This window comes from Hyaena hyaena, unplaced genomic scaffold (genome assembly GCF_003009895.1).
Source record: "Hyaena hyaena isolate Hyena2069 unplaced genomic scaffold, ASM300989v1 scaffold_49, whole genome shotgun sequence".
Taxonomy (NCBI): Eukaryota; Metazoa; Chordata; class Mammalia; order Carnivora; family Hyaenidae; genus Hyaena; species Hyaena hyaena.
In genome coordinates, this window is record NW_024080681.1 from 2259157 (window position 1) to 2273456 (window position 14300).

General features: G+C 40.3%; 1 protein-coding gene across 1 annotated transcript in view; it reads right to left on the reverse strand.

Annotated features, from left to right (window-relative positions):
* The window catches only part of ADAM10 (ADAM metallopeptidase domain 10), a 133143-nt gene extending 124309 nt beyond the window's left edge, over positions 1-8834 (reverse strand). Inside the window, exon 1 of the mRNA XM_039230640.1 lies at positions 8551-8834. Coding sequence (XP_039086571.1) covers positions 8551-8605 — 55 coding nt within the window. The 5' untranslated portion in view covers positions 8606-8834. The remainder of the gene's footprint in view (positions 1-8550) is intronic.
* Positions 8835-14300: the final 5466 nt, after the last annotated feature.

Consider the following 14300-nt stretch of genomic DNA (forward strand, 5'->3'; position numbering starts at 1 on the left):
AGCTACAAAACTGCATAAATACTACAATGCAAATTCATAATAATAAGCATTTTAAAAGACTGAGTGATTAATATTAAAAAGCGATAAAATTGCGCTGGAGAAGAAATTATGGATTTTCTTAAATTCTATCTTCTAACGCTTGGTATCAACTTCCTAGCATTTCAACTTCTAGAAATACATTTTACCCACCTATATTTTGAAACTAATAGATTCCAAATGAAAGTAGACCTGGAAACAACATAATTTTAATAATATTTGTGTAATATATTACAGTCTCCAGCATTTTTACAAACGTATACCAATTAATTCTTTTAAAACTATTTTTTAAATTTTTGTAGTGCACATTTATTTTTGAAAAGAGAAAGAGCATGCACATAAGCAAGTGGAGGAAGGGGGATGCAGAGAGAGAGAGAGAGAGAGAGAGAGGGAGAGAGAGAATCCAAAGCAGGCTCTAGGCTCTGAGCTGTCAGCACAGAACCCAATGCACGGCTCAAACCCATGAACCACGAGATCATGACCTGAGCCAAAGTCGGACACTTAAGCGACTGAGCCACCCAGGCACCTCCCAATTAATTCTTAAGAGAAGAGGTAGCAAATTAACATCCCACTCAATTTCTAAGTATAGGATTGTATCTATATTCTTATGAAAGCTAAATCCAAAGTTCAAATATGTGTATGAGTATGCCTTGCCATTATCATGCAAGCAAAGGCAAATGGAAAGAAAATTCTGCTCAAAAAATCATATATGTACATTTGACTCAAATGCAAAGATCACATTCTTTTCCCTAATTTATCTCTGAAATAGGAAGTTCACAATTAACATAAAATCAAGAGTATTAGGCATATTCTTGAACCAAAAAGCCTAATTCCAACTTGAGAGTAAATATACTTGCAAAGTAAAAACATACTTGCTAATGTATCTTTAAATTTAACCCTCCTTTCTATTCCAAATTCACTAAACTTCTACCTTGCAACTATCTAGAGCAGTGCTTCCCAAATGATGAGCCACATATTTATGAAAGACTATGCAAACTTTTTACCAATCTCCAACAGAAGTATTAGTCTGCAAGTAAGATAAAATCCCAGACTCTGACACACATCCGAAACTAGAACCTACCTAGATTCAAAATCTTACAATGTCTTATTTTCAACTTCAAAGACGGAGGTCCTCTTAAGTTTTATAAAACCATATTCTCTCCAATGCAACAGCCTCTGAGATCTGCATTAAACAGAGTGAGCCCTCAATAAATTTTGTTAGCTTCACATTAAACTTCGGCCAAGCTTTACCAGTTTTTCTTCTATGAGATTTCCTGCTCTATCCTTATTTATTTCTACAATCACCACTCTAATCATGGACTCAAGCATACAATTCAACAAGCAGCTAACATGTCCCCTACTGTATCATATCCCAACTCCTCAACATGGACTCCAAACAACATTCCATAATACTCTGCCTTACAGTTATCATGGCCTAGAATATGAATAATTGGAGTCCTGGTTATCATGGCCCAGTCAACACTTCTTATTTCCTGCCATGGACTCTCCATTCTAGGCAAGTAAGCCTACAAGAACCTTACTAGACTATTATGTCATTCCCTTTTCTCAAAGAGCTTTCCCCAACTGGCTAATGTTCCTTTAGCTTAATAAATCCTCATTTCAACTGTAACTACAATACATAACTGGAACTGTATTTTTATATCTTGGCATTTCTGTCTACGCTGACAAACTCAGTGCTTTTTACTTCTCACTCAAGACTGTAGCTTCCTGACTCCTACTAACCACAGACTACAATAAACTGGTGACTAAACAGCAATGTTCTCACTGTACATGTTCTCACACTGTTTACTTGGAATTGTAATAGCTTCAGAATGAATTCAGCCAGTATCAAAGGGAGTCTACATTCTCTAAGAACTATTCTCAGTACTGCTATTTCCTGCAACCTAGTGAGATAGGACTGTCCCCACTGGTACCAAGGTAAAGCCTTCACACAGCAGGATAGCAATGTTACTGCCCTCATAGGAATCAAACTGGTGGGATTAATAGAGTCTTTCCATTTATTCTTATTATAACATTGCTTTCTTTACCTAGTATAAAAATTGACAGCTAAACTAGTTAGAATTACCACTACTGGATTTTTATTCACAAAAAGCAGGCATTTTAGAGTTGGCTGGAAGAGTCACCAGCAATCATTAAATAAATCAATTCTCCTTTAAGAAAAATCTGGGGCTCTTTACCCAAGCATGTCACATAGAGTTGCCCATGTGCAAACAGACCAAATGCAAATCAATTCTTAGAATTTGGAATGTCTGCCCTGTGACTTGGAGCTCAGATTTGAAACCACTGTGTTTTTCTGTCCACAGCCTTTCATACCTACAATGTCTCCCCCAATTAGTGGCCACACAGGCCTCTCACTGAAACTTGTGTTAGCAACTTTAATCAAAACCTATGCTTGCCCTGCCCCCCAACTTCTCCAAATACACAAATTCCATTTTTGTTACTCTACATACATATTTTATGCTAGACCATTCCAAAAATATACCTCCAACTTCGGCAAAAATTTTCTAACCATTAAAATGCGATACAATTCAAAGGCAGACAAATTTAACTTTATGCAAATCACAAAGTCACCAAAACCATATGGAACACACAACAGTTACTTACTGCAAACTAACAATAAAATGGAGTGTGACAGTATGGGGAGCCCCTGTCATCTACCTTTAACCTAACTGCTCCTTTAAATACAGAGAACATTTTTTCTTAACTTAAAATCTGCATTCCTGCAGAGACTATTGCAATTGCCTATATTAAGATATGTTTAATATTAATAATCTAGTATATTAGTTTTGAACCAGAGTACTAATGAGTCATGTGTAGAAAATGATCTACCCATATGATTGTGCACTTTACTGTTGTGCCTTGCTTTATTCATCAGTTTTTGTTCTCTTCATTCTACCCTCTCTTTAACTAGTAAAATACATTACACAACATCATCCTAATTGTTCAGAACAAGACAACCTCAACACTGAAGTCCCCAAACCAAACACATGTGTTAAAATATATATATGCATATCTATATAAAGCTATATATATGTATATGTATATGTATATGTATATATAAAGCTCATGTACATGTATTCCACAGAAGATGCAGCTTAGTCATTCTACCTTGCATGCAAATGTATCAAGCATGATTATTTAGTTTCCTCACAGAAAATGTATTAGAAACAACTAGTTAAAAGGTGATATCCTCAAAGTTTGCAAGAAAGTCAGGAAATCTAGCCAAAAGGTTGGAAATACTTTTGAAACAAGGTACAAAAATAAAAAATACAATCACTTAGAATAAACTTAGAATAACCATTTCAATTGGTTCTGGGAAAATTAAAAAAAAAAAAAACGGAAATGACAATAGAGCCCAGAACAATAACAACTGTTCTTTACACTAATCTTCAATCCTTTAAGGAAAAATTAAAGTCAGCCCATTTTAAGGATACAATAAATCTTAGAAAAACTTCCATCAAAAATTGCCAAAATATTACAAGTCCGGTCCCAGAGACTTGTTATTTGGGAATCTTTCCATATCTGAACCTGTCACTGTCATCTCCCAACAAAGTTGGAACATGTAGCTTATTGTTGAACGTGTTAATCCATTTCATTTTATGAATTCAGAAGCAGAGTTTATGTTTATAACCTGTCCTTAAAAGAAGCCTAAGTTTTTTCCTTACATGACCCTCAACCATTTTTTTCTGAGTCTTATCCAAGTAGAAAAAGAAATGGTTTCTTACCAGCTCATTGAGATAAAATGATCCAGAAAAATTATAACCATCATTCTTTAAGACCTTCAAATTGTTGGGGTGTCTGGGTGGCCCAGTCAGTTAAACCTCTGACTTCAGCTCAGGTCATGACTTCATGGTTCGTGAATTCAAGCCCCACAATGGGCTCTGTGCTGACAGCTTAGAACCTAGATACTGCTTCAGATTATGTGTCTCCCTCTCTCTTGGTCCCTCCCCAGCGTACTCGCTCTCTCTCAAAAATAATCAAACATTAAAAAAAAAAATTACAAAAAAAAAGATCTTCAATTGTTATCATGAAAACGAGATTTTTTTTTCAATGTTTTATTTATTTCTAGGAGAGAGAGAGAGACAGCGTGGGCACGGGAGGGCCAGAGAGAGAGGGAGTCACAGACTGAAACAGGCTCCAGGCTCTGAGCTGGCAGTCAGCACTGAGCCCGACTTGGGGCTCGAACCCACGAACCACGAGATCATGACCTAAGCGAAAGTCGGACGCTTAACCGACTAAGCCACCTAGGCACCCCAAAAACGAGATTTTTTTTAATACCTAATATTCTAATGGTAAAGTGATAAATGATAAAAAGTATGGTGTATGCCACAGCTTTTAACAAGATTTTAAAACTAGTGAAGAAATAAAGAATTATAAAAAATATTATAAAAGTTGGATAAGAGGGCAGTCAAAAACATATTTTTAAAAGATTGAGTTCATCTATACAAGCTGAAGCCAAGGCAAAGATGCAAATAACATATCACAGGATCCACAGCGGTAACAAAAAACAGTGAAGCAGGACAGTGTATTACCAATAACTGCACTGATAGTAACTGCACTGACTGGTAAACACATGCCCAGTCTAAGAACAGCTACCGCTCTACCACTCTGCTACAGACAATGGGAATGCAGCCCAGAAGAGCCTGGGGTTTCCAAATCTTCCCCCCAAAATCCAGAAATTCACAAATTTCATTGAGAACTAGTTGAAACTTAAAGACACTAAAAATCAAATGAAACACATCTCTAAGGTGGTTTAGTCCAGGGGCCACCTTTGAGCTAATATGTGAAAACTGCTTTCAAAAAGGATATGAGGGAGCAGTGGGTAAAAAGCTTAGGCTTTGAGGTTAGGCTGGCTTGGGTCTGAATGTCTAATTCACCACTAATCAGGTGGATGATGCTAAAGAAATTAATTCATCATGCCTATTCCTTCAACTATAAAATTATCACCACTCTGTCATAAATGTTGACAAGTGAATACACACACAATAGACATCATAGAAATGCCCCTTGTTCCCCCTCCTTAACCCTGCAAGTTCTTTGGAAAATGTAAAAGAGATCAAATAATAAATACCCCTGAAGAACTTAAACAAGTTATAAAAAGAACATCAGAAAACAGAGGTCCCTGCTATGCCCATTTTCCCTCAACCCCTGCTACTCAGTGAGCTCCTGTACCTATACAGAGAAGATACAGTTAATGTAGGGCATGACTTGAATGGGCCTTAAGATGATACAGCTAACTGGATTATCAATCTCAAATTAAAAAGACGAATAGTCAGAACTCTTAAAGATAGAGACAAAAAAAAAAATCTCTCATTAATTTCACAGACCTTAGAGAAATGAAATTGCTTAAGCTTTGATAATTTTAATACTGTTGGCCAAACTTCCAGAAAACTTATTTCTAGAGAATGCATGGTACAAAGCAAATCATTTACACTGGATTTTTAAATATAAAAAAATGCCTAACTCTAAACTTCATTTTATGTAGGATTTCATCAAACCAAAGTACTACTGGACCGAATACTGCTAGATCTCAAATATCTTTGGTCCTCTCAAACACACTAATTTTTAAAAACAAAAAAGACAACAACTCTCAAAAAATATCTGTGTTAAAAAGTTATATTCACACATATACAAAAGTCCTTTGGGCTATATTTACTCAGAATAGTTTCAATAAATTCCTAATACTGTTACAAATAATAAAGAAAATATTTTTATGTATATATTTGAGCACATGTCTGTTAGACACTAACTCTGGAAATTTTATGGGATCTTCCTACAAATACAATAGACTGGGACATGTGCTAGAAATGAACAGCATTAGGAAAGCTAAAGTTTTATGACTCTAAACACTTTTTTTTTTTAATATTTTTATTTATTTCTAGGAGAGAGAGAGAGAGACAGCGTGAGCAGGGGAGGGTCAGAGAGAGAGGGAGTCACAGACTGAAACAGGCTCCAGGCTCTGAGCTGGCAGTCAGCACAGAGCCCGACGCGGGGCTCGAACTCACGAACCGCGAGATCATGACCTAAGCGAAAGTCCGACGCTTAACTGACTAAGCCACCCAGGTGACCCTGACTCTAAACACTTTCATTCCCTCTTCCAACTTCCCACTTTTCATAGTAAAAGAAAAAATGAATGCAAAACAATGACTGACAAATCAAAATAGAGGAAGCGGGGACGCCTGGGTGGCTGAGTCAGTTAAGCGACTGACTTCAACTTCGGCTCAGGTCATGCATGATCTCACGGTTCGGGTTCGAGCCCCATGTCAGGCTCTGTGCTGACAGCCGGCTCAGAGCCTGGAGCCTGTCTTCGGATTCTGTGTCTCCCTCTCTCTCTGACCCTCCCCTGCTCACACTGTCTCTCTCTCTCTCTCTCTCTCTCTCTCAGAAATAAATAAAACATTTAAAAAATTTTTTAAAAATAGGGGAAGCAAATAAAACCATTTATTAAGAACATAAAAATGATCTATACTTTAAAGTTAAATCCATATTTCTACCAAAACTCCTAATCTACATAAACATTCATTTCTTTCATACGCTAAAACAAGTACATTCAATTTCAATGTATTCTATGTATCATCATATAAACTTCTTACAAACTAAATAGCTCAGATTCATATCTAAAGGTAGTTCATATTACAATAAAATCACAAATATCTCCATATACCCAAAGGCTACAATCTTGATGCTAATTTTTAAATGAAAGTTTCTTAGTGTCTTTTAAAGTTCTGCTTAAAATAAACATCAAAAACATCAAAAAGTAACTAACCTTTTAATGTTTAATGCAAAATGTTACTTGATGAATGGCTCCAGAGTTTTGAATTTAGATTTTTGTGTAACAAGGGTCTTAACCCACAAAGATTATGGGGTTTACTTTTTCTTCAACCATCAGACTACACCAGTTTCTATTCTTACTGTTTCATTCCTTAAAAACAAAGTTCATTTTATATACTACCACTCCTCAGTAGTTTAAAGTACCTCATGTGTTTGTCTTACTTCTTACCACCTCCTAGAAATCAAGAATCCAACACATGACTATAATCATAAATAGAAAAATAATTTGTTGGCAGCCACATTCAGAACATAAATACAAATGTTAAGTGAAAAAGCCCTTATAAGAATCTGTAGCAAAGATACTTCCTAAAACTAAACATCTACTAGAAGCTCTTAATCTAAAATGTGTATCTAACAAATGAACACCACAAACTACAACAAAAGTGTATCCACAAAGTATCATCACTAAGTAGAACTCAAGTCAAAAATACAGTTGGCTCCGCAATCAAAAGTTAAAGTGACAAAGAACAGAAACAATACACTATATAAGACATGCGGCATTTTCTAAGTTATCAAACTAGGCTATACTCATCCAAAGCATTCCGGGAATTTTTTCAATTCAGTGTTTTTAAACATACTGTGAGGTGTTTTAAGTATATGCTAGGGCAAGGTCAAACACTTTACCTAAAATAAAGCCCTTTATACAACAACAAAACAATGCAGCCGCTCCTAGGACACACTGGAAATAAAAATCGTGCTCAAAACCCAAGTTATCAAGAAAGCATCCGCTTACAGTAAATTTAACTCCAATTTGCGGGGTGGGATAGTTGCCACAGTTTGACAACCCACTAACTACACTGTTCGTCTACTCCACCTGAGAGTTTAAGAAAATTCAAGTTGGATCACCCTGGGGCTGTCCCTCCAAGAGACCCAATCCAACCTGCAGATCAAAGAACATCTCGAAACGGCTTACCTTTCTCCCGACCAAACCCTTTCCCCTGGGCAACAGAATGTTTCACTGAACATAAACACACCCTCTTGAGAGCTCTCTCCAAACACTCGGGCAGAGGCAGGGCACTATCGAGAGCGGAAGCGACTCGTCTCAGACTGGCAGGGGACCACTGTTACCGTTCCACGGGCCGCGCCACTGCAGAACCGGGTCAGTCTGGATCGCCGCGCCGGGTAAAGAACAATACACCAGCACCGCCGCACACATCCCAACTTCCCACGAGCCTGCGCGGCGGTTCCCCGCCGAGGAGCGGACTCCAGAACCCGCCACCGGGCACAGAGGCTAGGGACGGAAGGAGGGAGGCAAAGACTGCCGGCCCCGAGGCGACTGCCCGTCCCGGCAACCCGACGAGCAGGCTGGAGGTACGGAGCCACCGGCCTGGGCTCCACGGCTCACGCCCGGCGACTCCGATCTCCCGACTATTTCTCTGGGAGGGGACCCCCACCTCCCCGGGCGCCGGGGCAGTGGGGGGTGGGGAAGGCCTCGGTGGAGGCTGGGAGCCTCCACGGCCCGCCGCGGAAGGGAACGCGGTCGGGGCGCGGGGGACAATAGGGAGCGGGGAGTGCTGCGCGCCGGAGTGGCGCCGCCGGCCGGCCGGGCTGACTGACGCGCCCGCCGCGCGGCGCGACTGGGCTCCGCTCGACCCGGCCGCCGCTGCCGCCGCGCGGTCCGCAGTGGCCAAGGCGTCCCCGGCATTCGGGGTCGTGCCTCACCTCCCAGCCCCGCCGCCCAGGAGAGGAGCAGAATTAACACTCTCAGGAACACCATCTTCCGCGGCCGCCGCCTCCTCACGGGTTAACAGCAGCACATCGATCCGGAGGGAGAAGCTGAAGGGGCTTGGTCCGGAGTCTCCACGGGATGCCGGGACCTCCCCCGGCAAGAGAAACGGCGAAGCACCACCCTCGTGCTCCACTTCAGGGGCCGGCAAAGCTCCCAGCTTCTCCAAAACAGAGACCTCCCTCCCCCTCGTTCGTTTCCTTCCTCCCTTCCCCGCGTTCCTTCCCTCGCTCCTTCCCTCTTCTCTACCTCCCTCCCCCGAGCCTGGGGCCTCCGCCTCCTTCCTCACCACGTGACGCCCGGCGCCCAACCAACAGGCCCAGCCGCACCCCTTCCTCCCGACCCTCCCCCTCCCCCAGGCACCCCAGGGGCGTGCGCATGCGCGCGGGGGCCGGTTCCCGGGCTGCTAGGCCTGCCGCCGCTTCCTGTCCGCCGGCGGAGAGCTGGGATTGGACTTGGGAGGCGGGGTTTCCCCTGGTCCCGCCCCCTCAACGGGAGCGCATCTCCGCAGAGCTGACCGGGCTCGCTAGTTCTTATCGCAGCTAAGGACCGTCCCCAAGGCTAAAACGGGAGAGTGAAGGATGTTAAGAGGCCGCGTTCGTCTTAACTTCGCGAGGAAGAGAGCTTTCTTTTTCTTCTGCCTCTGGTGGTGCACGACAGCACCCAAGTAAACGAAAGCAAAGTCCCAACAAGCGACAGCCACCAGTGATCAAAACAGATGTAAAGACCTTCAAGCCCAGAAAGGAAAGACATAGCCTATGGCATTTTTTTTCTGAATTCTTAAAAAATTTGTTGCAGATCAGGCTTTGGCCATTCTAAATACTCGCAGCTTAAATCATATGGTCCTAAATCTCCTGCCCAAAGTATATCCTCTTTACCACTCTCTTTTTACCATCTCTGAGGAAAACTCTGATCGCCTTCACCCCAACTTCTTTGAAGCTCTTGTCTGGTTTCTCAGTAACTCACTTGGGTTCTTTAAACTTCTATTCCCTGGATTTAAAGACTTAATCATAGAACGTGAAATTGTGAAACTCCTAGAAGAAAATAGGGGAAAGCTCCTTGATATTGGTCACAAGCAAAAAAAGCCAAATAAGTGGGGCTACATCAAACTACGCAGGGAAAAAAAACAATCAGTAGAATGAAAAGGCAACCTATAAAATGGAGATATTTGCAAATAAAAATATATCTAAAGAACTAATACAACTCAACAGCAATGAAACAAATTATCCCATTTTTAAAAAGGCAGAGGACCTGACTAAAGACATACGGGTAGCAAACAAACATCCGCAAACATGCTCATCATCATTAATCATCAGAGAAAGACAAAACCACAATGATGTATTACTGTGTTAGAATGGCTAAAATCAAAAGCACAAGAAATAACAAGCGTTGTTTAGGATGTGGAGAAACGGGAACCCTTGTGCACTGTTTGTGGGAATGCAAATACATGCAGCCACTGTGGAAAACACTCTGGAGATTCCCCCAGAAGGTTACAAATAGGGGTGCCTCGCTGACAGTAGAGCATGCAACTTTTTATCTCAGGGTTGTAAGTTTAAGCCCCATGTTGAGTGTAGAGATTACTTAAAAAATTTTAAACTCTTGGGGCGCCTGGGTGGCTCATTGGGTTGAGCATCCAACTCTCGATTTCATGCTCAGGTCATGCTCCGAGGGTCAGCCTGAGCATCAGACCTGCTTAAGATTCTCCCCCTCTGCCCCTCTCCCCCACTCACTCACTTGCTCTCTAAAAAAATGTTTTTAATCTTAAAAAATTTTTAAAATAGAATTACCATACGATCCATTAATTATACTAGAAATGTATAGACTTGTTGAATCCTTATATTGTAGATCTGAAACTAATATAACACTGTATGTTAATTATACTTGAATTTAAAAATACCTTCTTTACTAAAGATTATTTTTGTAAGTAATCACTACACCCAACATGGGACTTGAATTTACAACACCAAGATCAATGGTCACAGGCTCTACCAACTGAGCCCTAAAAATAAATTTTTAAAATAGGCAGAGGAATTGAATAGACACTTTTCCAAAGAAGATATCCAAATGGTCAACAGTACAACATTGACCATCAGGAAAATACAAATCCAAGCCACAATCCTCACTATTAGAATGGCTATCACCAACAAGACAGGAGATAATAAGTGTTAGCAAGAATGTAAAGAAAAGGAAACCCATATGCACCGTTGATGGGAAGGTAAACTGGTACAGCCACTACAAAAGATAGTATGGCAGTTCCTCAAAAAATTAAGAATAGAACTACCGTATGACCCAGCAAACCCATTTCTGGGTATACATCCACAGAAAATGAAATCAGTATCTTGAAGAGATATTTGCTCTCCCATGTTCATTGTAGCATTATTAATAATAGTCACAACATGGAAACAACTTAAGTATCCCTCCATTGATGAATGGGTAAAGAAGATGTGGTATATACATACAACAGAATATAATTCAGCTATGAGAAAGAAGGAAATCCTGGCATTTCCCACATCATGGATGAACTCTGAGAGCATTGTGCTAACTGAAATAAGAGATCTGATATAGTGTGATCATGCTGATAAATGGGATCTAAAAAATCAAAACTTCTAGAAACAAAGAGTAGAGTGATGATATCCTAGGGAGAGGAAAATGTTGATTAAAAGGTACAAATTTCCAGTTATAAGATGAATCAGTTCTGGAGCTCTAATGAGTAGTATGATGACTATAGTTAATACTGTATTACATACTTGAAAGTTGCTAAGAGAGTGGACTTCAAATATTCTCACCACAAAAAGAAATGATAATTATGTGAGGTGTTAGAGGTGTTAACTAACCCCACTGTGATAATTATTTTGTAATATTGTGTATCAAATCAGCACATTATACATCTTAAATTTATACAATGTTATATGTTGGTTATATCTTAATAAAGCTGGAAAAAATAAAATTAAATAATAAAAGTACATGATTCATTAGCATTTAGTAAATTCACAATGCTATACAACCATCACCACTATCTAGTTCCAGAACATATTCATATGACAAATAAGGGGGAAAGGGGATTTTTATTTCATTAACTAGAACTTTTTTTAATGTTTATTTACCTTTAAGAGAGATGGAGAATGCAACTGGAGTAGGGACAGAGAGAGAGGGGGTCAGAGGGTCCAAAGCAGACTCTGAGCTGACAGCAGTGAGCCCGACATGGGGCTTGAACTTGCAAACTAGAAGATCATAACCTGGGCCAGTGTCAGATGTTCAACCAACTGAGCCACCCAGGTGTCCCTTAACTACCACTTTTGAATGGCATTTAAATAGATATTCTTTATTTGGCATCCTTTTTCAATAGGCTGAATTTAGGAATATAAACACTAGTAGTATTGTTATTAATAATAAATTGGGATTCTAATACTTGTTATTCCGTATATTTTTTATAATGTGTTACCCTTTACCTAAGTCAAGAGTATGCTTCTTTGTCAGTTTGACAAATACATTATTATGGTTTTGCTCTAACATTAATAAATACAGTCAGTAATTCCAAAACCACTATTAAGAGCATCCATTTATAGGGGTGCTTGGATAGCTCAGTCAGTCCAGCATGCAACTTCAGTTCAGGTCATAATCTCATGTCTCGTGAGTCTGAGCCCCAAGGGGCTCTGTGATGACAGCTTACAGCCTGGAGCCTGCTTGGGATTCTGTGAGCTTTGGATTTTCTCTCTCTGCCCCTTGCCTGCTCACATTCTGTCTTTCTCTCCTTCAAAAATAAGTAAACACTAAAAAAAAAAATTTTTTTAAAGAGTATATCCATTTATAATGAGGTGCCTGGCTGGCTCAGTCTATATTATAGCATGTGACTCTTAATCTCAGGATCTTGAGTTCAAGCCCCAAGTTGGCTGTGGAGCCTACTTAATAATAATAATAATAATAATAAAAACAACAATAATAATATGTATGGAATTATTAAAGGATGGCAGGGGTGCCTCGGTGGCTCAGTGTGTTAAGTGTCAAACTTCAGCTCAGGTCATGGTCTCACCTTTCTTGAGTTCAAGCCCCTCATCAAGCTCACTGACAGTGCAGAATCTGCTTGGGATTCACTCTCCCCCTCTTCCTCTCTTTCTCGCTCGCTCTCTCTCTCTCTCTCTCTGTCTCTCAAAAAAAAAAAAACCCATTAAGGATGGCAGAATCTCATGATTTTTTTTTTCTTTTTTAAAAGACAGCTACATGCAGGGGCACCTGGGTGGCTGAGTCAGTTAAGCGTCCGACTTCGACTTCAGCTCAGGTCATGATCTCACAGTTCATAGGTTTGAGCTCCATGTTGGGCTCTGTGCTGACGGTAGTTCAGAGCCTGGAGCCTGTTTCAGATTCTGTGACTCCCTCTCTCTCTAACCCTCCCCTGCTTGCGCTGTCTCTCTCTCAGAAATAAATAAAAAACATTAAAAAAATTTTTTTAAAAAATAGTTACATGCAAACATTACATTGTCTATCACCTTTGCTTGTTACTATTTTCTTTTGGTGGTGCTGTCAACAAATTATATTTTGATTTTCTAGTTATTAGACTATCTTGTGGCATGTTTCATGTTGCACACTATTTTTATGATTAGTTACTTTTATATAATTTTTTTAAATTAATTTATGATGGTTAAAGGCAAATTACACTTTCTCTTTGAATTCACCAGGAAAAAAATCCAAAATCATATTTTGCATTACCAAGGTGATCATTGAAAATTACACTTAAGGGGTGCCTGGGTGGCTCAGTCGGTTAAGCATCCAACTTCAGCTCAGGTCATGATCTCACAGTTTGTGGGTTCAAGCCTCACATCGGGCTTTGTGCTGACAGCTCAGAGCCTGCAGTCTGCTTCAGATTCTGTCTCCCTCTCTCTCTGACCCTCCCCTGCTCTCGTTCTCTCTCAGAAATAAATAAAAAGAAAAGAAAAGAAAGTTACACTTAAGATTGTGTCCCTTTTGGGGCACCTGGGTGACTCAGTGTGTTACATCTGATTTCAGCTCAGGTCATGACCTCCTGGTTTGTGAGTTCAATCTCCACATTGGCCTCACTGCTGTCAGCTCAGAGCCTGCTTCAGATCCTCTGTCCCCCTCTTTCTGTCCCTCCACTGCTTGTGTGCTCTCTCTTTCAAGAATAAACATTTTTTAAAAAAGATTTTATCCCCCTTTTTAAGATTTTTAAAGTTCATTTCTTTATTTCTCTAAGATATTTTTAATGTTTATTTGATTTTGAAAAAGAGACATAGCATGGGCTGGGGAGAGGCAGAAGAGAGGGAGACACAGAATCTGAAGCAGGCTCCAGGCTTTGAGCTGTCAGCATAGAACTTGACATAAGGCTCACAAACCATGAGCTCATGACCTTAGCCAAAGTTGGACACTTAACTGACTGAGCACCCAGATGCCCCTCATTTATTTATTTTTGAGAGGGGGAGGGGCAGAGAGAGAGAGAGAGAGAGAGAGAGAATCCCAAGCAGGCCCAATGCGGGGTTCAATCCCACAGACTGTGAGATGGTGACCTGCATCAAAATCAAGAATCGGACACGTGACCAACTGAGCCACCCAGGTGCCCCTAAGATTTTAAGTAATCTCTGTATCCAATGTAGGGCTAAACCCATAATCCTGAGATCAAGAATCATACACCCCCCCACACTGAGCCAGTCAAGCACCCCACATTTTTATATTAAAA